The sequence below is a fragment of the Phoenix dactylifera genome, chromosome 2 (genome assembly GCF_009389715.1).
Source record: "Phoenix dactylifera cultivar Barhee BC4 chromosome 2, palm_55x_up_171113_PBpolish2nd_filt_p, whole genome shotgun sequence".
Classification (NCBI taxonomy): domain Eukaryota; kingdom Viridiplantae; phylum Streptophyta; class Magnoliopsida; order Arecales; family Arecaceae; genus Phoenix; species Phoenix dactylifera.
Window position 1 is genome coordinate 17,098,127 of NC_052393.1, and position 27,413 is coordinate 17,125,539.

General features: G+C 39.2%; 2 protein-coding genes and 1 long non-coding RNA gene across 4 annotated transcripts in view; 2 read left to right on the forward strand and 1 right to left on the reverse strand.

The window, feature by feature from the left end:
* The first annotated feature begins 723 nt into the window (after positions 1-723).
* Positions 724-8,897, forward strand: LOC120104416. Its single transcript, XR_005506840.1, has 4 exons — positions 724-771; positions 926-1,019; positions 8,603-8,683; positions 8,821-8,897. It is a non-coding gene; the product is annotated as an uncharacterized LOC120104416 (long non-coding RNA).
* Positions 8,898-8,980: 83 nt separating this feature from the next.
* LOC120109901 lies at positions 8,981-14,229 on the forward strand. The gene is made up of 12 exons (XM_039123523.1): positions 8,981-9,054; positions 9,137-9,189; positions 9,848-10,005; positions 11,318-11,453; positions 11,830-11,887; positions 12,032-12,088; positions 12,176-12,418; positions 13,167-13,231; positions 13,345-13,401; positions 13,483-13,576; positions 13,666-13,806; positions 13,889-14,229. The coding sequence occupies exons 3-12, from the start codon at positions 9,945-9,947 to the stop codon at positions 13,997-13,999; spliced, it is 1,023 nt and encodes a 340-aa protein (XP_038979451.1). The 5' UTR covers positions 8,981-9,054; positions 9,137-9,189; positions 9,848-9,944; the 3' UTR covers positions 14,000-14,229.
* Positions 14,230-22,031: 7,802 nt separating this feature from the next.
* LOC103724090 (protein SHOOT GRAVITROPISM 6) overlaps positions 22,032-27,413 on the reverse strand; it is a 67,181-nt gene continuing 61,799 nt past the window's right edge. For both annotated transcript variants that reach the window (XM_039123524.1, XM_039123525.1), the window contains exons 46-51: positions 25,067-25,165; positions 23,251-23,322; positions 23,077-23,162; positions 22,882-22,975; positions 22,695-22,802; positions 22,032-22,608 (exon numbers count right to left, since the gene is read on the reverse strand). In XM_039123524.1, coding sequence (XP_038979452.1) covers positions 22,447-22,608; positions 22,695-22,802; positions 22,882-22,975; positions 23,077-23,162; positions 23,251-23,322; positions 25,067-25,165 — 621 coding nt within the window. In that variant the 3' untranslated portion in view covers positions 22,032-22,446. The remainder of the gene's footprint in view (positions 22,609-22,694; positions 22,803-22,881; positions 22,976-23,076; positions 23,163-23,250; positions 23,323-25,066; positions 25,166-27,413) is intronic.

The following is a 27,413-nucleotide window of genomic DNA, read 5'->3' on the forward strand; positions in this document are numbered from 1 at the left end:
ATATGGTGGGAGGAACTCTTGTTCCTGTTCCAATTATGCATGCAGAGTTTCCGAGGGAGATTGCTATCATAGGCAATGTAACAAATGCCATGGATCTGCTGGCGATAGGCAAGGATAAGGTATGTGAGAAATCATGCATGGTTTATGTTTTATTTTTTTAGAGATTGTATGGTGGATTGGATACTTGGGTATTTCTATTATTTCGTAGTGGTGATACGGTGGATCTGGAAAGAACTCTAATGAGATTTAAAGCCACTTGGTAGTTCGTTGATTAGAGTTATAGAAATCAATTTTTTGATTAAATTTTAATGTTCGTATGTCAGTTCAATTTTTTGCTACATCAATACATTAATTGTTAGTATATATGATCATATATTATTTTTCCTAAATATTTATTGATCATCCCTACGTTTCTAAAGACAATGACTGATCTAAGAAGTTTGAATCATTGATCGATTCAAAACTTGACCAATTATGTACAAAATGTGATTTTCCCTTTAGATTTCTCTCCAGAATTGCTTCTTACAAGACTTTTTAAGGTATATTTTGCTATAATCTAATTATTTATTGATATATTTAAAGCTGTTTTCTGGATATACTGCCAATTATAGGTGGAACAACTTGATGGTTTCTTTTTTGCATTTCCCTCTAATAGTTTTGGTTTCTTCCATCTCAAAAATATTAATAATAGGGTCTGAACTCTGAATTGTTTTTTATGACCACAGGAAGTTGAGACTCATGGTCTGATAAAGGATGCTGATAAGTGTGAAGGTGAAGATAAATGCATGCTTTGTAGTCCCTGACATGGATGTTGATATTGGCTTCTTGAAATATGCTTTTTTTTTTTCCCTCCCCTTTTCTTCTCCTTTTTTTCCCCCAAGAGAATTATAGATGCTTAAATTGATAGATTCATTCCATGCTTCAGATGCTGAGGAGTTCACATCATTAGGTGATTTGTCTCAAGAGTCGAAACAATATCAAATGACCCCTGCTCAATCACATGCCAGTAGCAGCGCCGGGTATGTCTCCCTTGTGGCTTGTGTGCACCGCTTTGTTTCATTTTGCTTCTTTTGGGTAGCTTGTGCACTAATTTGTTCAACCATAGAAGGTAACGGTTAACTGTTTATACATGCATTTTTTGCACTTCTAGACTTGTATCTATATACAGGTTTTTGTAATTAAGCTTGATCTTTTGGAACATGATATTTTCATTTTTCTAACACAATAATATCATATAATCAAGGTGCACTTGTTTTTCAAGATCAGAAGAGTACAACTTAGATATCATGTATTTTACCAAAAAAAAAAAACACTATTCACTTTGTATTGTGCAAAACAATTAATTTATTTCTTTTTACCTTCTTAAAAGGATTCCTTAATTTCTTAGCTAGATTTCTTGTCTTTTTAGGATAAAAAATACAGGAGCAAGCTCATGAAAATTAATCAAGATATATCAAGATTGAATGACAGGGCAAAGCTAGGGTTTCTAAGCAAGGAGGCTAAGACTTCAGAATTTATAATAATTATTTGTCGCAGTAAAAATTAACAAATAAAAAAAATATTCCACAATATGTTGATTTATATTGTTAGCTAATAAAAATTCCATGATGAGTTTTAATATTTTGGGAATGCTACATAATAATCTCATAATCTGAACTATCAAAATTTTCTTCCTCATTACATATATATGATCACTAACGATCATTATTCATTGATCTCCCTTTCAATCCCACAATTGATTGTTTACAATGTCTGCTTGCTTGACATGCTAGCCATAATTGTTTGGTAGTAAAATAATTAAACCATGAGCATATACTTGCGAGTTGTGATTCTCTGAATGATCTTAAGATCATAGTGGCCAGGTTTCCAACAAATTGGTTCCATAAATCACCATACAACTATTCCAATAAAGTAAGTTTTAATCTAAATGTATTTTCAAACTCAAACATGGACATATAAGTTTTTTCATTGGACAAGCATTAATGAACCGAAGAGGTTCATTAAAATACAGATAGAGTAGCATACCACATGTAACAAAATAAAATTTAATATTTGAAAGAAAAACAAAAGATTTGACAAGACAGGAATATGCAGCCAATTATCAAGGAGTATGTGTGGACTCTTAAAGAGGTGTGTACAAACAACACCATCGACAAACTTTTATGCGAGTCTTAAGATCTTGGCCTTTGGCAAGATTTTTGTGACCATGAGAGAAGGAAGCCGAGCCAAGGCATCAAAGAAACCAGCAAAAACAAATTGCAAGGTCCAACTATTCTGAGAGGAGCTCAACAAACTTCGGTGGAGATGGGAGCTGTATATGCTTCTCTGCCAAGATAAGCACCCATGGTAGCGGAAGACACCACCTCTCCAAGGAGAGGGTGGGTGTTAGTCATGAGTAGGACACACAAATGTGGGACTTTTCAACCAAGCGACCTCTTCGGTCCCTACGCCATGAGCTCAACTTGCTATAGTTCGTCTTAGGGCTATATACGTTGTGGTCCAGACGATGAATTTATCTTAAAGAGGATATTGACAGTGCTTGGAAGCTAGCTTTTACCTTCTTTCTTCGAGGAAGGGGTTTAACATTAGGAGTGGCATTGCTGCCATTAACACAACCCTTGCAGAGATCGAAACAAGTCATTGCTGTCACTTCCTATTCCTCTCCTAACCCATGGCGTAGCGGACAACGGGCTGGCGAAGAGAAGGTGAAATCATGGCTAGGGCGAACTAGAAAACATCAAGGCATTGGAGGGACCTTCGAGCTTGGGTCCTTCTTTATCTTCGCATCGTATCGCTCCATATCTAATTCCCTAGTTGATGTAAAGTTGGTCACCATATGGGTCATGTGACTGAGGTAGGATCAACCCTGAGAAATTATATGGTACACCATATGGTGGTGCACCACACCAATCATAGGCGCCATGTTTCGATAGAATCCACAGGAGCACATGGATGTGATTGGTGTGGTATACTGCCATGTGGTGTATAGAATATAATTTCTCGATCAACCATTTGTCAACCTGTTTGAAATCTCTGGTATCGGGGCAAGGAAGGCACCAGGTCCAAATAGGGACACTCTCCTAATCTCTAGAGATAGCGGGAGTTGGTCAAAGGGGACTTATGCCGGCTTGCAAACGAGTTTTGGGAGGATGTGGTGAGGAATCTCCAGATTAAACAATGTCGTCGAAGTTTTTATCCCTAAGATAGACTTCAGAAAAGCTTCGACCTCCTTGGTTGAGGTTTTGGATCTCCTTGATCTAGGCATGTGTTGTATCTCGAAGGCGGTTCAATGGTGAATATATAGCCAGTTGGGCAGAGCTTTCCATTAGGCAGGAATTGAGGTAGAGGAGACCCCACTTCTCCTTCGTTTTTCGTACTGGCTGTTGATGTTCTGCATCTCATACTCGAGCATGGCCCCGAAGGCAAGGATGACCAAGGGACTGGCAGACACTTTGTTTCCTCATGGGGTTATCAATTCGTAGTATGCAAATGGCGTATTGATATTCTGCAAAGCTAGCAAAGAGTTTTGAGGGATGTTTTAAGATTAGTGCTCGATTGCTTTGAGGGCCTATCATGTCTTGAGTTGGATTCTGATGAAGGTGTCATGGTCTGTTTGAGATAAATGTGGAGGACCGAGCGGCATGCAAGAATGATCACCATGCTATAAGCGGACGCGGCCATGGAAGTTTAAGTTTCGGACTTGGACGAGAGTCTCGGCATTATGCAAGGGCATCCTTAAGACTGTTCTTGCATGTGCTTAGAGCTTCAAATAGAGATCTTCTGCCCTTTCTTCGCTTGATGAGTGAGCAGGCAAATTTAGGCTTGTCGATCGTTTTCCCAAACTCTTTTGCAGAAGATTGGAAACAGGAAGGATTGGTCGAAGAGTTCTTGGAATGGAGAGCTGATGGTACGTGTGGTTGGGACTCCGGCTTTTACGTGCTATCTCGATTCTCCTCTTCGAAGAGAAATTGGGTCTTCTCAAAAGTGCTGGAACTCTGCATCCTCTTCCATACACCTTCCGTTGCCATGGTGGAAACGGTGTTCAGATGGTGTCCTCTCCATCTACAGCTTCTACAGGTTCCCAAACAATGGAGAGCTTTTTATGTCCGGGGCCCGGCAGCCGATGGCAAGGGTGCTCTCCTCCCCGAAATAAAAATTTTCCTCGCGAAAATAAATTCGATAGCAGCCTGAGAGCCAATCGCCGCTCCCTTAAGTGCCACTTTGTGAGGTTAAAAGATCATGAGGGTGGCCGAGATCAGTCTAGAGTAGGGCTAGAAGTGGGCCGGGCCGGGTCGGACCACACCCCTACCCAAGCTCGGCCCGAAATTATTTTCTGGGCTTCAGGCCGGGCCGAGGCCCGAACAATTTTACAGAAACGCGGCCCTAGCCCGGTCCGAAGCCCGATTGGGCCAACCTGATTAATGTCACCAACAAACAGAGCCGGGTGAGAGGGAGAGAGACTGAGAGAGAGAAGAGAGAAAGATAGAGAGAGAGAGAGAGTGGGGGTGGGGGGATTCCACCAATCATCATCATCAGTCGGGGGAAAGGGGGTGTATGAGGCGTTGGCGGGAGAGAAGAGCGCACGCCGGAGCAGGAGGTGGGAGGTTGGGCATCGGTGAGGGGCAAGAAATCCACTAATCATCCCAGGAAAACATCAAAATCAGAAGTAGGGCCCCTAACCTGAGATTCGATGACGACGAGCCGCCGCCGATGAGCCGACGACGACGAGCGGAGAAACCCTAGCACTCGACGAGCCGCCGCCGACGAGCCTCCCCCGCTCTCGTCTCGCCTCTGCACTCGACGAGCCGATGAGCCGACGACGACGAGCGGAGAAACCCTAGCACTCGACGAGCCGCCGCCGCCGAGCCTCCCCCGCTCTCGTCTTGCCTCTGCACTCGACGAGCCGACGATGACGAGCCTCCACGCCTCCACCGGACCCTAGACAACGACGACGACGACGACGCCTCCACCGGACCCTAGACGACGACGAGCCCAATCCCCAAATCCCGTAGGCCGTAACCCGGTTTCCAGCCCTATACCCAAATGGCCAAATACCCAATTCGGGCCGTGGACCGTGGTCGATTTCGGGCCGTGGTCGATTTCGGTTCGGGCTGGCATTGGGCTCGGGCTTGGTCCGGGCCCGGGCTGGGCCAATGGGAAACTCGCGCCCGGCCCGAAATAAAATTGGGCTTAAGTTTGTAGCCCGAGCCCGGCCCGAAAGTCATTGGGTCTAGCCCATAGCCCGGCTCGCAGGCGGCCCGACCCGATGGGCTTCGGGCCGGCCCGAGCCCACTTCCAGCCCTAGTCTAGAGTACTTAAGGATGACTCAGGAGTCGGCAATAGGTTAAAGGCTTGGACATTCTTCCAAGGTTAAAGGTCAAACATAGGGCAGAAAATGAGCTTTGTCTGAAGCCCTTCAGGTTGTGCTGGCTTCAAGCCGAACTTTGGACTAGATCCGAATGAGTTCAAATTAGATTTGGATTTAATTGTAGAGCCCATTTATTTTTTCGACCTGAGCTCGATTATGTTATTAGTCCAACTCGGGACCGAACTCGAGTATGTCATCAGTCCGACCCGAACCTGGTCTCAGCCCGAATCTGAACAAAGCTTGAAACGGAGCCCGAATCAATTTATTTTTGTATGCTATTATTTAGAGAAATAATAAGGAAGTAAAAGATAAATTAAAATGAGTTTAGTTGAGAAAAAATCTATCTTGTATTATTTACTTATGTTATAGGAGAGAGTTAAATTTTTAGCTCACTTATTTACCTGTGAAGCAGTATTATAAAATATTAAACTTGAATCAAATTCGGGCCAGGCCTATTTTTGGCCCAAACAATTAATTCTGGTTGGCCCAATCAGATTCAGGTCGAGCCTAGGCCTGGGCTCGGGTTGGGTTTGAGCCTGGATTATCCAAAATATTTTGGATTCTAAGCCCACTTTCAGCCCTATCCAAATTCAATCAGATTTAATCACAAGCACCATATGTTCAATTATAAATACCATAAATCCAAATGGACCAATGCTATAACATCATCTGGTATATATGGGCCACAAGTTAGAACCGCTCTTGTATCATTTATACTTGCTAAAGATATTATTTAAATTTTTTGATACTATATAAATATTCAAAATCTACTTTATGCTCGTTTGCAAGAAGAGGAGCACTTGATCAATGCCTTGGTGTCGGATTGGAATGCTACGAGGTTGGATGGCCCCAAAGAAAAGGTGCTCGTGCTATGCTGGCTCCGTGGCACGGCCAGGTGCGAGATTATGCCAAAACTTCGAGCCTGGCTTCCTTTTCCTCGCCATGAAGTTTTTGGTCGGAGTGTATGGGGAGGCTTTTGAGTGTCGGATGAGCAATTTGTTAGCTAGTGGTTCCTGGGACCAAACCAGGCCGTTCTCGTGTAAAATAACATTTTATAGTCGTCCTCTTTAGAATACTTCGACCTTGTCGAGTCATCCCTGGTCAAAATGGCCCGGAAGTAGCTCAGGTGGTCTGCCGATCTATGATAAAACCGAAACTTTTGTTGCTATATCTTTCAGCATGAGGTGTTTCCAAAATGCTCTCCTGCCTTTATTTCCAATCATAATTAAATTATGTTCTTATCCCTACCAGTATGAGGGAGATATTGTTCTTGAAACTGAAACAAAGTTAATATGACTTCATGTATTGTTTGAACTCCCGGATCCAGTTAATGATCTGGAAACACCGAAGTGAGAAAAGAGACTGGAAACTATACTAATTAGGATCTTTTTGGAGTTCTAACAATCAACTCAATCATCTTAAAGACGAAGCCATTGTTGCATTGCAACGAGTTCCTCATCTTGTACTCTAACCAATAATAGGTGGTTCCAACTATTATTAAAAGATTTGAGAAATATACACAGGTTTGAGCATGAGAGATTGCAATTATTTCAGTAAGTATATATATGCATCAGAGGGGACACTTTTCAGAAGATTTCTATGACCATCTAACATTTTTTTTTTTTCTGAGCAAAGATTGCCCAGAGGAGGAAGCATGGAGAGACTGCATGAATAGTCGACTCCTTTTGGAAAATCTGGAGTTCCTTTCATGCCAAATATGCCAACATAAAGCAATAATGAATTGATCCCAAGCTCTTCTCCAGGAACTGGGGATTTTTTTTTTTTTGCTTCTTCAAGAAATCCAAAGTGCTTTTAGATTTGGAGGCCATTCTTTGAATTTAAAGTAGAGCTTCGATGAGAGCCAAATGCTTCTTGTCCAGGGGCATTTAATAAATAAAATGTGAAGCTGTCTTGATGGTAGCACCACACAAAGGACATCCAGTAGAAACTCCTTTTTTGCAAGGATGTCTTCTTACAATCTTGTGGATCTTTTGCCTTGTGATGAGAAGAAGATTAGCTGACGCTAGATTTTGTTGTTCTTCAGTCTTGTTGAGGTAGCTTGACATTAGAGTTCTACCCTTACTAGGATCTGTACATATCCTAGCTTAGTACATATTAAGGTCAAGAAAATACTAAAATCATTATGATCAATTTATGGGCAGGTTTAGGTGTGTTTATATATGAGGTCCCATGGGAATTCTAATTTTGCAATTAGTTAGTGCAGGTGATTTGTTACTTTATTATCAAGATTTTTATTACTTAGGTTTTCATTAAGGTTTCTTCCTAATTGGGCAAATTTACGAGTTTAACTGTCCAAAAAAGCCTACTAGGGTTGAATTGAAAAAGGATGACGTATGTTGAAAATTTTAAGGAGAAAGTGGTTTTCCTAGCTAGATTCAACCTCTTATTTCTTTTCAGGGTTCCTTCCACTCCTCTCTCTTGTACCTCTATATTTTGTTTTCCTCTTAGTTTTCTAATCTAACTTTCACTATGGATCCATTGAATATGTATATCTGTTTCCCTTATTTTCAAACTTGCAATCAGATTTGAAATGCCACTTTCTAATTGTAAACCTACTCTAAAATTCAGAAATTGCAGAAATCTGCATTATTAACCAAAATCTACCTTCAGAATACCAAATGCTCTTTAAGAGCACCAAAAAATCTCCACAACCTGTTCTTTAAACTCTAGGGATGAATTGAAAGCTTCCATATTTTCTTCAGTCCACAAAATTGCTCACTTCTATCTTGTATTTGAGACTAGATGGTGAGCATTCTAAGCAAATGAAACTTTGAACTCCCAAGCCATCAGATCCACATACCCATAAGCAAGCTTCGCAGGTTGGTCTTGCATCACCTGGCTTCTTATAGGTCAACTTGATCATGGTCAAATTCAATAATCATATACGTACATGCAAATATTGGCACTCGATGCGTTCTACAGTAAACAGGAAGGAACATAGCAATGCAGCATTTGCCAATGCCGGTCATGGTATTCAACCTCGTCAAGTTCGCCATTTGAAATCACTGTATTTGATATCTGACTCAGAAGCCCTCATTACATGCATAAAGTATCCACTCCTAGTTAATGTTTTCCTTTCATTTAACAAGCTTTGTTACAACTCGTTATCTTTATATCTTCATCATAAAATATGTCATGAATCTAATATTCTGATTTACTTTATGTTCTTAATGACTTTGTACCTAACATATTCTTGTATATATTCGAATCCAGATTATCAAAGCAAACAATTGGATTGGAATCTTCTCAATGTGCATCGCAAGAAGAAACAGTATCCGGGAAGTTAACTAACAAGTTTGTATATCAAGTCTTTTGCTATCTTTCCACAAAACATAGAAGTTTTTTCCCCAATAATTTTGTACGGTTCAACTTCTGCAAGCGTTTTGCTATTTTTCACTGACATTTGTTTGCTGCTGGCTTTATTTATAAAGAGATTTAGGACTTCACAAATTGATATTTGAGAGTGGCCGCTATGAGAACATTCCAGTGGTATACCGGATAAATAAAGAGGTTGTGCAGCCAATATGAGTATGTTGGTCCATGTAACAGTTGGAAATTATTATTGCACCTTTCTGACTAGTCAATATACTACCATCTTTCAGCAGAAAACAATAGATGGATGGATAGAAAATTTTGGAATACACTGCGACCACTGTCATCGTGTGGTATATCTATTTATTTTGCTCATTATTTTTAAATTCTTTAATTTTGTTCTTGTGTTCTGACCATCTTATGGCTAATGAGCAGGTTAGTGCTTCTCAATTTGAAGCCCATGCTGGCTGTGCACACAGGCGCAAACCGTAAGTTGGTGTTTTTAAGATGCATATGTCGCGTATATTGTCAATGCTGCTAAGAGCATTTGGCTCCAAATGCTTTCTAATGAAAGCCAATGAACGATCTCTCACCATGCAAATCAATGCTGTTGATGATGATCTAAGATATATAACCTGCTTAGAAACTAAAGATCATTTATTTTAGAGCTCCCTTGTCTGTACATCTAACTAGAAAACTAAATGGTAGCAACATAGCTAGTGAGTAAAAAGCATAGCATAAATTAACTGCTTAATTTGTAATTCCAAACTGTGGATCTTGATCTAAATATTTAAAAATATATATAGATTAAATTTTGTATAATTTGCATGTTACTAATCTATAGATAAAAGTTATATTGATATCATACTATTGAAATTATCAATTTTCTTTTCATTTGATGCATAAGTAAAACACCCTTAAAAATTCATGGCTTTTAGTTTCTACCCATTTTATTCAATGGTTTCGATTTTCATTTTGATAGGCCCTTCATTAATTTCCCTTTGGAAGCATTTGGTGTCAAATTCTTTCAGAAGCATTCCAGCATAACTCTATATATACATATATTTTTTATTTGTGTATATTACATGTATATTCCTTTCATCCCCTTCAATCTACCCATCTCTCTCTTCCATTGTGACTTTCCAGGTACCATAACACATATACCTATTATGGGAAATCACTTCATCAAATAGCACTTGAACTATCAGGGGGCCGAAATAAACAAAGTGATACACTCTGTCAGATGTGTAAAACAAGTGGCATTCTTGTTGAATGTGATCGTTGTCCAAGGGCATACCACAAGGGTATGTGCCTTACTTGTTGTAAGAGAATTTTATATGTAAATGTATATTTGTATATGTATGTTTGTATCATTTGTTTTTGTATTCTTGGTTTTCAAAAGATTTCTTTATTCTAGACATTCTAGCACAAGTTATAGCTGGAACCTATTCCAACTTTGGTCGCCTCTATTGCAAAAGAGTTCCGCAAATTTATTTGCACAATTTTTTGGTATTTGTTGCCAGCAATTTCTGTTGCTTTCAAATGGCATTTGGACACTAGAAATTTATGAGGTTTATGTGATTTTCGTTGCTTATTCTTGTAATATTGTTGTTGTCTAGTCAACAAGTCAGTTATCTTTTCTGTTTCATTTAGATTGTGTGTGTATATATTGTCACATAGACTGAATGTTGGACATGGCAAGCTTCTTACCATGACCTTATCTTTTGGTTCTTGACATGCAAATTTATGTTGTGCTGCAGTGAAACTTAGGACACATTGACATGGAAAGTCCCATAAGTACAGCAAACAGATGGCTTCAACTTTTAAGATGCATGCTCGTATGTTTACAAGATTATATTTTTATTGTCAAGACTAATCTGAGTAGCTACAAAGTGACACTACTGCTACTTCAGTGCTGCTACTGCAGCGACCACTATAATCATCGTTTTTATCATCAATAAATTTTGAAGAACATATATACCATGCCATTTAGAATTCATCATGGGACCCACAATGTTGAATATGATCTTTAGTTGGTATCTAGCAGTGCAATGTTCGATACATGCTGCCCCATTGACAATCATGGGTTGAGCTCTGCATCGGATTATGCAGCAACAGGGTGTCTATTCCTTTCTAAACCGTCTGATTTGAGGCAATTTTACTTTTGTTACTTCAGTGACTCACCAATTCAGCTTTTTGTAGTTGTTATGAAGCAAATTTGAATGCTTTTCCATTCTGTCATATTCATTGTGCATCTGACTACATTCCTATTCTACTGTGGGTGCACCTCTACTTTTTGATGCAATGAATTTTTTTTAATAATCTCAACTTTGACAAGAGTTGATTATCACTTTTTCAATCTTCCATGCATGTATCAATTATTGCAGCTATTTTATATGGATGTAGTACTGTTTAATATTTACGCCAACACGTTAGTTTTCTCATGATGTAATTAATAGAATGAATATATTTCTTTTTCTGGCCTCCATCTAGTAACTATTTATATGCATTTTGTGACATTTTGGCATGCGTTTAATGCAAATCTTATTGGTGAGTGAATGCTCACAATTGCTATGTCTTCTATATATAGTAATGGAAATTTCTTTTTTCTAACAGAATGTGCTGGATTGTCAAGCATTCCAGAGTCCTGGCTGTGTCCTTTTTGTTGTAAAATGTATAAGAGAGAAAAGCCTAGGCGAGTTCAGATGATCAAAACTTCAAAGACTAAACTCAGTAGCTGCGTGCTTTGCAGGTTAGCTACTTCATGCATGTTCTATGTGTGAAACTATTCTAGCCTTGAAGTCGCTAAATTATGTCATAAGCTCAATCCAGGCCGTCGTTTTATATCGGTTAAAGGCCTTATATACATTGAGAACTCCTTCTCTAATAGCTTAAACTTTTGAGGTCAATTGTTCAGTTAATATGATATCAGGTTTAGACCTTCATTCAGGCATACTCTTTTGGAGTCCGTCGGTAAGTTAACAAGATCTACTATGCTTATAAAGCAATTGCAGCTTTGATTGCGCTGAGCCATTGTAGTTGTGATTTTATTTGAATATTTTTGGTTGAGGTGTGAATTTCATAAACATTACATATATTTTCTTGTTGATCATTCAAATGTATTCCAGGTCTACAGATTTCTTGAAGTCAGGATTTGGTCCGCGCACTGTGATGCTGTGTGATCAGGTATATTTTGAGTATTATCAAACACATACTTGATGGTACTTACCTTAGTTCTCTTCCACAGCTTAAGAAATTTCGGCATACGCTATTTGTTGCTTGTGTTGCTTGTGTTTAAGTGAGTTCTCATTGAATTATTTAATTGCTCAGTGCGACAAGGAATATCACATTGGATGCTTGAAAGACAACAACATGTGTGATTTAAAGGTCAGCACATTTACCTTCCATTCTCTCTTTAGACCGTTCTATCTGTCAAAATCACTGAAAGTTGTATAACTCATTATTACTATACAGGAATTGCCGAATGGTGACTGGTTCTGCAGCAATGATTGTAAAAGGATTAATACTGCTTTAAAAGAGTTAGATCTTCATGAACCAGAACCTCTTCCTGACCTAGTTTCGGATTTGATCAAGAACAAGTGCGAAGAGAAGGGCCTTCACATGGATGCAAACACTGATTTAAGATGGAAACTTATCCAAGGCAAATCTTCTGCTGCTAAAAAATCAATTCTTTCCAGGATAGTCTCCATGTTTCATGTAAGTTCTTACTGGTTTAAGTACCCAAAATTGATTGACAGCTGCAATTTTTTGCGGCATTTTTTATCAAAAAAGAAGTACACAACGTTTATTTAAATTGCTACTATCTAGAAATGAATTTCGTGGTAAAATTCAATAGGAGTCACCAAACTGAATTGTAGTCATAAAAAAGGATGGACTAGGAAAATAGCAGGAACGTTTTCCTTCTCTGTGATATGACCTGCATATACCTGTAACTGACATGATTTAGGTTGTCTGTTTTGGTGCATACTTATGTGGGTATGGATGCTCACTTTCTATCCTTATTGCGGCATGGAAGTCAGATTGTTGTTCTTTGCAAGGACACAGGGTAGTTGGATAGCACAGATTAAAATGCTAATGGAACTCCTCTGTTTTATATGAGTTACCTTCCCAAAAATTTTCTTTCTTTTTTTTCTGAGTGGAAACCTTCCTAAGAATTTTAAGTTCACTGGTTTAAAGAAGAAGTTCAAGAGAAGTGCATTGAATGCATATGCCTGGGTTTCATTGGTGCCACCAGGGCTAAACTTTTAACTTTGCAGAAACCTAGAGACCATGGCAGGACTTCAATAGGAGAAACGTGTTAATTCAGGCGTCTGGTTTGAGAAGTAGAAGTTTATGTTTTTTTTTTTTTGTTGGGAGGCGGGGGGATCTTAAATACCTTAAATACCATCAGGAAGGAGATAATGGTTGGATTCTCTTCTTTAATTCACATTATTTTTTTCTGCAGGAATCTTTTAAACCAATCAAAGACGATGCAACAGGTGGAGACCTAATCAAGGCCATGGTTTATGGGTGAGAAAAGTCTCAGCCATATACTCTCTGTTTCATTTTCCTTTATTGGCAATTCTTTTGTCAGTTCACCTCAATTTGCATTTATCCTTCAGTAACCAAATATCCATTTACAGAAGAAAAATCGGAAGTCATGATTTTCATGGAATGCAGTGTGCTGTGCTGACTGTCAAGTAAGAATTATATATTGAGATGTTTTACATACTTTGTTGAAGGTTATATAACCATGGTTATATCTGGTGCAACAACTGCAGTTCATTTGTTGTATCGGCGGCACTTCTTCGAGTATTGGGCTGCGAAGCAGTTGAAATGCCCTTGGCTGCTACATACAAGCAGGACCAGGGGATGGTCAGTTTGATATGCTTGGTTTCTCTTTAATGTTATTGTCTCAGGAACATCCTTTTCTCAGCATTAATCAAACTATTCGCCTCCTATAGGGCTACTTCCGATCGCTGTTTTGGTGCATTCTGAGAATGCTATCGAATCTGGGAGTCAAGCATTTTGTGCTTCCAGCAGCGAAGGACGCCGAATCCTACTGGAGGAACGTGTTTGGCTTTGAGAAACTATCACGAGAGAAGGTTGGTAGCTTTTGTTGCACAACCTGGTGTGCTTTTGGGTCTACGTTATGTTTGTAATAATATGTTCAAACAATTCCTGCAGCAACTGAAGTGCGCCAAGGATCTGTACCTGACGGTCTTTGAGGGCACATCACTGCTATACAAGCCAATTCCAGCACCTCAGGCCTTCGCAGAAGGAAGCAGAAGAAGCTGAACTCACTCTTCTGCTTAAGTGCTTAAGAACTGCAATGCTCCAGACTTGCTATCCATCAAAGTCTCTGTGGCTTTGAGGGACAATGAGTGGAATAATAAGTTTTCTTTTGGGTCAATAAAGGAACAAGGTCTATTCTTGTCTGTCTTGTTTCTGTTAAAGGGAGGTATGGGTATCTGTAATGGCTTTTGGCTTGTAGTTTTATAACCTGGGTGACTCTCTTTTCTTGACCAGTTCTCACTACCCTTACCCCTGAATGAACCTGCAAGCTTTCCTCTTATTCTCTTGGTACAGCTTCTCTTATATGAGATGTTCTGCTATGTTCCATGATGAGTAATGCTAAGGGTGTTCTGAAAAGCCCTGCCGTGTGTGCAGGAATTAGTGCAATTTACAGGGATATAGGAATTCCTATAAATTGCCAAGCCAGCATTTGTGAGCCCGGGGGACTTTTTGTGTGCAGAAAATTTCATAGAAATCTTCAGGATGCTGATGATGCCTAGCAGTTCAGCCCATTTCAGAAGGGTACACAGAAGGCTCCAAACTTTTTATGATTTTTGAGGACCTCTGTTATCAATTGAACTAGTATGATTATATCATCCTTACAGCTTACTTCCCCAGCTCAGGTACAGATTAAGCTCAGTGCAAAATTTGTGCTGAGTACTTGGTTGCAGGTATACTTGATGGATCAATCATAATTTTATCTAGATATTAGATTTTTTTTCTTTCTCAGTGCAAAATTTGTGCTGAGTACTTGGTTGCCGGTATACTTGATGGATCAATCATAATTTTATCTAGATATTAGAATTTTTTTCTTTCTTATTTTTATCAGTTGGGAAAATACAAGCCATGAGGCCATACCATGTTATATTAACTGCGAGGACTTGGAACAGGCACTGTCATTAGAAGATATAGCCTTCCTGACCTAAATACAACTGGTAGTTCAGTCATTAGCATTTCCCAAAGTAATTTAGGACATTAATTGAAAACAAGAACTAGGCACTGCTCGGCAACTGCTGAAGAGGCATGATCCTAAGGAGCATATATCAGAAGGACAGGAGCTTCACAAGTCTTTAGCAATCCAATAGGAAACATAATCCATTACTCTTCAACTAATCTTACAGTAGAGAGGAGGGCTTTTGCTTCCACTGAAAGGATCACAATCATGGCATCATGAGTAGTTTACACACTTTGTTGTGCACCGTATAAGCTCTACCCACTTTTCACAGAGGAACAGGGGGAATATACCTGTCATCGTTCGCTTGCAGTGTAACAGCCCAGTTCTCTTGGGCTTGTGGGCCGGCCCGAGGCCCGCCCAAGGTCATCGTGCCCTGTGGCACGATGAAGCGGAGTAGAAAGACTCCTATTCCTCCTCCGCTTCCGGCGGAAGACGGGGAATCTGAGTTCAACTAGAACTCGGAGACTTCACCACCGGAATCGCCATAGATCATCGTCGATTCCAAGCATTCTTCCCGAGCCTCCTCCTCAATTCATCGCCGGGAAAGGTCGCCGGAGAGCCTTGCCGGACCTAGGTACGAGCTCTCCTTCTTCTCCTCTTCCTCCCTTTGTATTTTGGGCTCTCGTTCCCATGGCTTTGACCCGGCAATCGCTGGAGTCACACCGAAACAGGGGTGCCCTGTTTCGGTCTTCTTCCACCGAACTCGGCTGGCCGCCGCCGCCAACTGCCCTCTGCTGCCTGCCATCGCCATCTTGCCGGACCGTTGCAGTCAGAGCCACCAGACACCCCCTTTTTCTTCTGTTTTGCTAAGAAAGAAGAAAGAAGAAAAGAAAGAGGAAGGAAAAAAAAAAAAAAAAGGAGAGGAGAGGAGAGAGAGAACCATTCCTCTCTTTCTCTCTCTTATTTCCTATATCTTCTCTCTCCTCTTCTCTCTCTAATTTCTCCACTTTCTCTCTCCTCTCTCCACTCTCCCTTCTTTGTCTCTCTAGAATGTCCAAGAAATCCGAAGTCGGGTCATATCGAACCAATTTACGAATCCGAGTTGACTCCGAAATGAGACCCTAAACTGCCTTAATGCCAAGGTCGCCTACTGGACCAATCACCCGGCCTTGTCAAGTGTCCATGAAACCCATTAATGATGAACTACGTTAAACGGCCTTAGCCTTAACTGAGTCCATGTTTTATATTTTATTGATCGAATCGCTCATGTTACGCTTAGATCCGGAACATGACATGGTCATGCTACCGAAGGGTACAACACACAAGAACACGAGGCTAATATTACTTTTAGTTTTCAAATCCATTGCAACAAAATATAATAATTAGAAATCTAATTTTATCATCTGTTAAATAAAACCAATGTTGATTCAGAGCGTCTAAATTTAACATCAATACCAAACCCATCACTCTCAACATTTAAAAAATTATTAACTACAAATTTATAATCAATACTAAAATTCTTCTACAAAATCACGAAACTTGCTAGCACGAATTCCAAGCCTTGACCAACCTTTGTCCCTACTTATCCTAATTATCCGGAGAAAGAAAAATAAAAAGAAGTATATGAGCGACACAGCTCAGTAAGTAAATCTTTCACAACCTTACTGTATCAAGCATAAGTTTTCCATATCAATGCATCATTTAAGAAAAATAACAGATATTTCAAAATAAGCATTTCATAATATAATATATTAAAAATAGGTCATAAGGCAAATCATACACGAACAAATCATCCATCTTTCATAAACATAATGCCAAGTTTGCAATTAAATTCGTAAATCATTCTTCATATTATGTAATCCTATCATGGATCAAATTATTGTGTATAAATATTTATTCTACTTTCACTATAACCCGTGACAGGGCCATTTTTGTAATCGATAAGATATCATAGTTTATATTTGTTACCAATTTTAACTTGCTGCCAGGGTGTCAATTGATCCCTAATTCTAGAAGTGGTCATAGCAATTTAAGAGCGTTTAAAAACTTATATCTTTTTTTTTAAAACATACATATAAATAGATGGAAAATACTAAATGACTTGATCAGATTCATATTTCATAACAAAGTTATTTTCATCAAAATATTTATTAAATTATTTTTCATAATGAAGTATGATTTTTATAATACATATGCTGATCCATAATTTTAAAAAAAGCATGAGATTTCCACAAGCAAATAGTATGCACGGAAAACATATTTTTTGAAAAATAAAATAAGGAGTGCAAGATTTACTTACTTCTTCTGTCTTAAACCGTCAAACTTGACAATTCAGTTAACCCTATAAAAATATTAAAAACATAATTACTTTTTGTTGGACAATTTTAATGGAATTAAAATAATAAAAAATAGGGACGGTTGTTCAGCGATTGCAGGTGGGTTAGGCCTGAGCAATTCAGTCAACAAATTATAGGACATGGACTCAATGAGAACCAAGGTAGTTTATCATCAGTAGGTTCCATGAATCTTGATAAGGCCGGGTGATCAGTCCAGTAGACAATCTTGGGCACTTAGACGGTTTAAGGCCTCTTTCTTAGGGTCAACTTAGGCTCGCAGCTTAGGTCGACGCTGACTCTGGATTTCTTAGACTTTCTAGAGATAATGGAGAGAGAAATTGGACAAAGGAGGTAGAGAAAACAAGAGAAGGCGAACCGTGAGGCTCCCTCTCTCTCCCTTCTTCCCGTGAAGTGGAAGGGGCCCGGTGGCTAACCGCTCGTGGTCGGTGACCCCTAGCGGTCGACGACTTAGGCGGTGCCGGCGGTGTGCCACGCTTGGCAACGACTGGCCGGAACAGGAAACAAGAAGAAGGAACAGAGGAAAAATAGTGGAACTCGTCCGACGCCAATCCGGCGATTCGCCGGCCGGATTCGAGGTGGAGACAATCTCCTTTCTACACGAGTAAATCATCACCTAAACATTTGCACTCGGTGAAACCACACCATTTTTACTTATTCATGGTCACACACCCAAACAGATATGACATCTATGGTGACATCATTTATAATTTTATTCATGGTTAGATGGAATATGTTTAATTAATAGGGAGGGGTGAAGGGGATTTTGGATTCCAGGAGGGAGTAGGTTGCAGCTCTGGTCCAACTTGTCCATTCCAGGATTATTGGTTACCTTTTTGTTTTGGGATGCAATATTGGTTAGCTGGGTTATTCAAAATCACTTTCTCTGTATATGATGCGGAAGGCATGGAGTCTGGCCATGCACGGCCAGCCGAAGCCTTTGTTTTGAGTATCCGTGCCATGCAAAAAGAAGGGGAAAAATAAAAAGCACAAGCGTTTGGCACTAGGCTTTCATATATAACATTAAGAAATTGCAACACGCTTAATTCTTAGATCATTAACAATAGTAGATGTGATTAAATGAGGATAGCTGCAACATTCTCATGCCATATTATCCATAAACCAAACTGGATTTCGGAGCCTAGATATCATAACCGTAGAAGGCACCCTTTCTCATGGATTTTTCTATATATACTAACTGTTCCGCTAACAAATGACCAATTAAACACTGTACTTTCCATCATATTTCATGCGTGCATGCCGACATGGACACACGGGGAGATAGCGAGAAAAAAAAAGTGATCAACGGACAAATAGAAAAACACCATATATTTAGTTGAAATTCTCGAAGGAGAAAAACGAAAAAATAGTTTTTTTTATAAAAATTAGATTCTACATTTTATGATAAAGAAAAATTCATGTAGAAGATGAAAAATCTCAATATTTATTGGTTGGAAATTGGGATAATTTTTATCTAAAAAATATCCTCAAACTTTAAATAGAATGAGATAAAATTTTTAGAGCATAGCACGTATTTGATATAACTTTTTTATAAGAATAGATGCTCAACCAATATAAACTATTTTGAAACGTATTATTTTGCAAGATTACCGAGGCACCAGCTTCGCAGCAAAAATATTTCAGTGAGAAAATTTTTGCTACGAACTAAACAAGTCTCGAGAAGAAACATGGAAAGAAATACAAGAAGAAAGACACACACTAATATAACTTCTCCTGACAACCCACAATGGAGACGTTAGAAATGCCAAAGATTTCAAGTTGCCCTGCCGGAGAGTCGGACACTTGCCTTTCAATCAAGCAGCCATTCTTTCCAAGTTCCAACTCTCGTTACAAAACGACTTCAACACAACGCAAGCATGGAAAGGCAGACGACGACGACAAGACTGGCAGCAAGACCAGAGCAGATTTTTTCTTTTGATTGAACCCACCACCTCCCACCACCATCACTGGTGAGGGAATACGGCCACCCTCCCTCACATGGTGGGACGGAAGAAATGATTCACGTGGTCTTCGGGAGAGATGGGAAAGGCGAGCTCACCTCGGATAGTTATATAGACTCGAGAGGGGTTTCTGGCTCTTCGAAGTGAGGAAAGGGTGAGCGGGTTTGGGCTCTTCGTACGTTCCTTGAGAGATGGGATCTTCTGGGAATATGCTCTCGTTGCTGACACCATCTTTCACTTCTTTTTTAATATTTCTGTCTCTATTTGGTTGGGTATCTGAGGATATCCCAGAAGGGTGTTAAAGGGATGCCTTCTACTTTTCTTCCGTTCGTGTGATGATCTCATGCTAACCGAGTCTTGGTTGTGAGTGTTCAGTTCCTGATGGAAATCCAACCGATAGTCTTCGAGTCGAGCTTATATATGCTTCAAGCTAAGGTGTCGTTGCAGGTAAAGATATCTGCCAACTTGCGCTGCATGGAAATAAATAATGAGACTGATGATCCAAGAGCCACCTTCTCTTTAGAAATGTGGAAATCTAGTACAACGCTTTCCTTTTTTTTTTTCCCTACCTTTCTTGGGCTCAGCTCCTCTATGCTTTCATGAGAGGAGCTTTTGTATCTACTTTATGTGCTTAATGGAGAGTGCTGGAGCTCGCACCTCTCCTTTTCTTTAAGAAAGAAGCTTTCCTTAGAGGTTGTTTTCTATCTACTTTATGCGCTTAACGGAGAGTGCTCGAGCTCTAACCCTTCCTTTTCTTTAAAAAGAAAAAGAAAAAAAGAACTATATGCGATTATATCCATTTTGTATTCATGCATGGGCACCAAATATCCCATCCTTAACTGATCATTTTTCAGCCAGAAAAATTTCTCACACTCGCTGCTGATGCAATAATGTAGGAGAAGTCTAGTCTCCATTGTTTTGCAAATATTTATTAGAAAGCTCTTAAACAAATTTATTTTATCTTCGGATAATAAAGAAATTTAAACAACTTCAATAGAAACTACAAATACCACTTCCAAGTCACCCAAGAATCTAGAGGCCTAGACTAGTCTAAGCATCTTCCTCAAATAAGGTCCTTATTTTTTTGGATTTCTAATTGTGGATTTATTCATGCCATACTTCAAAGTTTGGGTTTCTGATCCTGTCCAACCCAGGAGGGAGAGAATACAGAAAGGAGTTCAAATGAGCTTAGCCATCGATGAGAACTCATCCGCTCTGACATCATGAAGGTTGTCCGAGTTCAGTTCATACACAAACCTAACGCGCAAGAGGAAATATCTATGGCTCTTCTGTTGCTTCATTAAATTTCAAGATAAACAAAAAAACAAAAAAAATAATACATGAAAAGTTCCCAGGCTCTTCAATTAGTACTGACTTCTGATGAGTCCTCTTTGATTCCATTGATCAAGCTACCTCTAATGATGGATTTTCTTGCTTCATTTGCCATTATCTTGTAATGAAGTCTTCAAAATTATCCATATCTTGAAGATTTCTATCTGAATGTGGGTCATTCAGTGACATGCGCAATCGCAATTCTCTCTAAAGGAAACACAATCTATGGATTTCTCCACACAATCACGCAATTGCATTCCAGGGTTTGCAGTCTGATACATCATCCTCATGTTACCTAGCCAAACCTGCCACCTCATGTGCCAAAAAAGCCAAATGATTATCCGGACTGCTGCGTCCGCAGAAGGTCTGCGGAGTGGTGCGCAACAAAGAAGGCGACCTAGTCAGCAGCTTGCTTCAACTCCCGCAGAACATGCCTCTGGAAAATCCGGCACTCTCGTAACATCCGATGAATGTCACCCAGAAGCGGGTACTCACCTCCTCTCGCCCCTTCTCCCTCAGACGCGTCATCAAGAAAGCTGAGTCTCCCTCCAAAATGTTGCAACCAGCTTGCAGAACATATCTCGCATAAGATAGCCCCTCCCAAGCAGCCCTAAGCTCCAACCCAAAAGCCGAGGCCTCGAAAGAACGGCGCCCACTTGCTGCAATCAGCCTAGCGCCATGATCCCTGATGACAAAAGCCACGCCCGTCCGATCGGCGCCGCCGGATAAACTTCCATCGAAGTTCACCTTAAGATAGCCAAGAGGTAGGGGCTTCCAAAAAACAAAGACAAATCCGAGCGCCATGGTAGCAAAGAGGAGGTTCTAGATGTTCCTGGCCATCGCAGATGAATACAACTCAGCGGCCTCTATAATCTCCACTGCCTGACAGAAGGCCCGTTCCACAACAGACCTGAAGGGAGCCCTCCTCCCCTCAAACATTCTGGCATTCCTATCCAAACAAATATAATACGCCAGATGGACGGCAACAATACCCTACCCTACAGTGCTCGGTGATCGTAGAGCAATCCTCACCCGCCGTAGAAAGTCCTCCACACCAAACATACAGCCCGATAAGGAAAAAGATGCCCTCCTCCAAACCTGAGCTGCCCGCAGGCACTCAAATAGCACATGGTTAGCAGTCTCCACCTGAGCTTCCTTTTCAAATCTCAAAAGTTGCAAGCCGCTCCACTACTGGTGTGAGGTATTAGGCATTGCAAAATTAAATTCTCACAAAACATGGTTTCCTCCATGCATCGCTACGATTGAAGCAAAAATGTATACGTTGATTAGAGATTTGACCTGCATAGAAGTCACCTGACTGAATTCTTCTTGGAGAAGGCTGAGAATCAGGCTTGGCGTTGCTAGGTCACAGATCGCTTTTCTCCAGTCCCTGACATCTGAAAAGGAATACAGCAAGCATAAAAAACCCTGGCAAGCCTCATTCTGAAATGAGCACTAATTGGCACAACTTTCGTAGGAAATGGTCAGTCTGCTTTAAAGAACTTTCAAATGCAAAGTTTATTTTACTGCACCAACAGAACAAATATACAAATGAACTACTGTGTCATGTCATATACACAATTTAGCCATAAACATTTATCAAAGTAGCGAACAAGAATCAAGCAACTATATTAACATGAGATGGTCCTGAAAGTCTGCAGCAAACCAAACTTTCGTACTATGCAGCTGTGCATATACATGAAGAATTATACGGAATATGGTACATCATACACACTTCTCATTATCAACTGTAAAGTTTAACAAATTTGCCCAGTCCTAGCCCGAGTGTACGATCTGATATCTGAACTACTAATGACGTTTCAGTGGTTCAGCATCTCTTCACCTTTTTAAGCTCCTCTTAGCTTTCTGGTCTCTTCATTTAGCTTAGAAAGGGTTTTACATTAATACTCAATCTTGAGAACTCCTAGATGAATCAACTCGATCAAGTTGTGATACCATCCATGTGAGCGGGTTGGTAGCCTTCAGCAGCATGCCCAGGGCAAATGAGGAAGTTGCTCGAACAACTGCATCCGGTGATCGACACATTTTACTCACCAGCAATGCAAACACCTAGCAAAGATGTATCTTTCAGTCAGACACAATCTTCTTGAGTCAGCATAAATGACATAAAAAGATCAGACATTCTATATAGAAACCTGTGAAAAGTACGGAGCCAATGTACGTTGATCATCAGAAAGTGACAACATGCAACTGGAGAAGTAAATCGCATTTGCTTGTATGACCGGCCAAGGAGCATCAAAAGCCTGCACTAGAATTTCCAATTGAAGAGTGACAGATGCTAAGCTATGATTGAGAGCAATCAATTTCCACCAATATTTCTACCTGGATTGCTGATGCTAAGTATTTATCGACACTAGAAGCTAAGACTTGACAGAGTTGTCTGGTCAGGTCCCGTATGAAATCCTCATAGTCACTTCTGATGCAGGAGAAAAAAATTGAGAATTTTGCGCAGCATTAATGGTTCATTTTAGTGATTATAATTTCTGATAACAGAACATTGGACAACCCAATACACACCGGTGTTCAGAATTAAAAACTTGTTTGCTGAAGAGAGCAGAGAAACCATCCACTTCCATCAATGGAGCTAGCTGTCTAAGTGTATTCTGATATAAACAAAAAAATAAGGGACTTCGAAGTTGTTTCCAGTTGTGAAGAAATCATATAGAAAGATAAAAACAAAAATCATTGTACCCTGCATGCTTGACGAACACTGACATCGTCATCATGAAGATGGAGAATTAGACGGGGAAGGGTGGCATGTACCTGTGGGATGTGGTCAACAATTAGGTGTTGGTGGGCAGCACCTCTTCAGCTTAAATGATGCCGTTAAATAAATAAAAGAATGATTTAAATAGAGACCACTTGTGTTCATATGGAAACATCTTTTTATGATAAAATAATGGACATATGTAGGTCAAAATGCAATATGAGAGTCATTTGGACCTCAAGAAGAAGAAGATAACCACATTGTCTTCTTGATATATTGGACCATGATGATGCATCAGAAAGGAAGGTAAAGATTAAAGTTCATGTCCTTTCTAATATATCAACAGAACTATAATTAGCACAAAATCAATAAAGAATTTGAGGCCCTTAAAAAGATCTCTCTCTTGGTTAATACAGGATGCTGCTCAGAAGCAATTGCATAGAAGTTGGCTCCCAAGTACCGCAGCCCTAGTCAAGCGATATCATGTCATCTAATTAACCAGTTATCCACAGGATCGAAAGCAGAACCCTGCACTTTTTATATCAACAAGGAGCTTCTCTTGCTTGTTCAGTGAGATTGCATATACTGCAGTTTGCCACCAGCTATAGTACAACAGGTACCTTCTCCTTAGACTATTAATCACAAACTAACTTTGATGGTTTTCCTGTTAATAAGAAAGTTATTCTTATTTTATAAGCATATCTTACAATTTACCACATATATTCAAAAGTTGTCCACATATTTCTTGCTGTTAAATTTCCACATTATGTATCCACAAGTAGATTGTGTGCTCCCACAAAAAAAATGTTTGTGAACTACTATAGTTACATGCCAACCAGCCTTAGCCCAGTTGGTTGGCAGCCCCCTCCACTTGAGAGAGATCCAGGTTCTGAATCCTGGTGGTGGCGTCCTCACTATATTTTCCCAAAAAAGAAAACAAAAAAAACTCAACTGTCTTCTAGGTGAAACATCATTACTCTTTTGAAATCATCTTTAAGAATGTTTTTTCCTCTAGAGAGTAAGGTCATTTCTAAATCATATCTCAGTGGTTTTATCCCTAAAACATATTTTTACAGGTCCAATATATTCAAATTTCTTTGCAAGAAGAAATGAACCTCCAACGCAACTACATTTCTGTTCATTTATCATACATAAATCGACCAGGCAAGTTGAAACTTTATGGGCTACCACCGTATCTTCTTCCCTTACGACCTTAACGACCAATAAAGAGAATAGAATTCCAAGTTTACAAGAAGTACACGTACAAGAATTTTTAGAGGCCAAGATACATAAATAAGTACCTACATTGTGCACATCCATACATAACTTATGTGCACATCTATGTATGCAAAAATTAATCATTGCCACAACTGCAACAATATGGGAAAGCCAGCTTCATGAAATGTTTTTTTTTTTCCAATCTACTATTATGGGATGCTACCGGATTTATTTGAAGCTTTTCTAATGTAATTGATACTAAGCCAATTTACTGCTCTACCGTTTGTCACCAAGATCCTGCATGCTGATCCCAAACTGGAGACTAGGATGACATACAACATCATATATAACCCAAACAATGGATGTTGCACTTAAAAATTGCAATTACAATGTTTTCGGTATATTCAGCTAGTAAATACTTCATACTTTTATGCGTCATAAAGTTGACGAGGAATTGATTCGTTCAAAGGCACACTGAGTGAGAAATGTCTGACATGGCAATGTCATGATGCTAGTCATGGTTTTTTTCTTTTGAATAGATTGAATATGTTTTTACTGATGATAGTCTCAAAGCACTAATACCTGCTCAAGAAAAGCCTGATGCTGTGAACCTACTCCAAAGTTGCTTAAAGCTCCATAAGCTGCAAAGGCATTGGAACGCATCTTTGCATTCATTGATATCTGCTTCAAACAATGAAAACAAACTAAGACATCCAAACAGGAAATTTGGACTAACCGCACATGAAATTCAGAAATTATAAGAGATTCAGAGTCAAAAGATATGGCTAGTTTGTTCTGCAATTTACGTTCGATACAATGTCAGAAAGCAAAATCCAAATTCTCAGGTTTATGATTGAGTTTGTTTCCACCACAAAACTACAGAAGCCAGAATCACATGTTTTCCTAGTTGATTTTTAGTGTCCTTTGTAAATATACTCATCTATACGTCTGTTGTAAACCATGCAGCCCATATAAGCACATTTATAGTTGTTTTTTAATGTTAATTAATAAAAGTAAATTTACTCCTTTTGAGGGATACTTGTTATCGTAGTTAATGCGGGGCTTTCAGATGTGGCACTTGCAATTTTAACTAGCTACCTATGAGAAAATAGTACGAAACTGGCTATTTACGATAACAGTAGAAAGGTAATCAAAGATCAACAAAGTGGACAAGGAAACAAGTTGAAAGGAAGCTGGGCAAAACTCTAAAAAAAGTAGCATGGACAAAGTATGCAACATTAGTTGTAGCAGAGAAAGGTCAAATATAAAAAAGCAAGAACATGGGAACCCAATGCACAGGAGTCATTGTTAGACAGCGACATCTCTTGTTTTAGACTAGTCTCAATAGCCATCTAATTAGGACTCAATAGGAACTAATGGTCAAGCAGGATGGCATAGCAGACCCAAAATCAATGGGCATAAAGTGCTTTTCATAATGTAAAACGTTGACTGAATATAAAATTAGTGGTCATGATGCATCTAATGCTTCTACACACTTGTAGTGGTTCTCAGTAAGCTTTTTTAAGAAGAATCCATTCATAATGTATATCTAATATGAAAATTTTCAATACATGTTTCATAGTTACGAAATTATGAAAGGAGAGAAATTTCGATAAGGTGCAAACCAACTAATTTTTATCTGGAATCTGCCAAAGAAGATAATGGAGACATTCACTTTAACACTCATTAGGAGCAAGAAAATCTTACGGCACTTAGCATTCAAAACCAAAACAAGGGAAAGCTGAAGAGAATGAAGAAAACATTGAGAATGTACAATGTACAAAATAGACATCTGATTCTAGGGACAGATTAAACCATTAAATATGTAACCATAAGTCCTGGGGAATCCTTCTGTGAAGGTATATTGTTAGACTATGAAGAATTTTTTATAAGATGATTCTCGTGTGTGATACCTCCAAACAAAGAACATTATGAAGTATGCAGTGTTAGAACAACATATGTAAAGGTTCATAATACCATGAGATTATCTCGATGGTTCAATCAGCACAGCAACTTGGATGACAATTTAGCATAGGAGTTTCTATTAACCAAAAACATACAGAACACAGAGAAGGGTAAGCAAGCAGTTGCTCAGCACACCGAAAAAGAAAAATAAAAGGCATCTGCAGCCTCCATGGAAAGTGTAGAGGAGCATGTTCACTTAGATTCAAAGACTAGGAGCAGCAGTTCTAGAGGTCATGGATCTATTGGCCAGGGGAGTGTACATTAGACCGCCATTTATGAGACCGCCGCAAGATAGTCGTCGATTCACCGGTGAGTCATAGTTTACGCATTAAATATATGTAATTGATTGTATTATTTTATATTTTTCACCTCACTAGTTGATTTAGGATATTTTCTGTTGCTTCTTGTAGCATACATCTTACTAATCATTTTATATTTTATATCACTTTAAAGCAACAAAATGCATCATTTACGTTAAACCAGGATTCTAGAAATATCAAAAAAATATCAAATTAGACTTAAACTTATTGCAAATGTTGAAAAGGATTGATTACCAATTAATTAAACTTGAAAAACTAAAAAAACTTTGGCATGCTGGTTTGGAACCACTATGCCCAAGCATACCATGTGTCGGAACGGTACTGACCCGCCCACCCGCCCACCTGTACAGGTCTCGGTACTGGTTTGGCGGACCTAAAAGGAATGACCAGATTGCCATCCTTAAGTAATTTAAACTTAATGCGTTGTTCACAATATACGTGAATAGAAGATATGGGTCCAAATACTTTGAAACATCAAAATACAGGTTCTACAATGAGAGACACAGGTAACCAAGAGATAGAAGAAAAAAGACAAGGATAATAAGGCAAATCAATATGATTCTGTTTTCTTCGTTTTGAACAGCATTTCTTGTATTAATATCTTACTGATTTCTGAGAGTAGGACTGTAATTCCTTGAACAAGT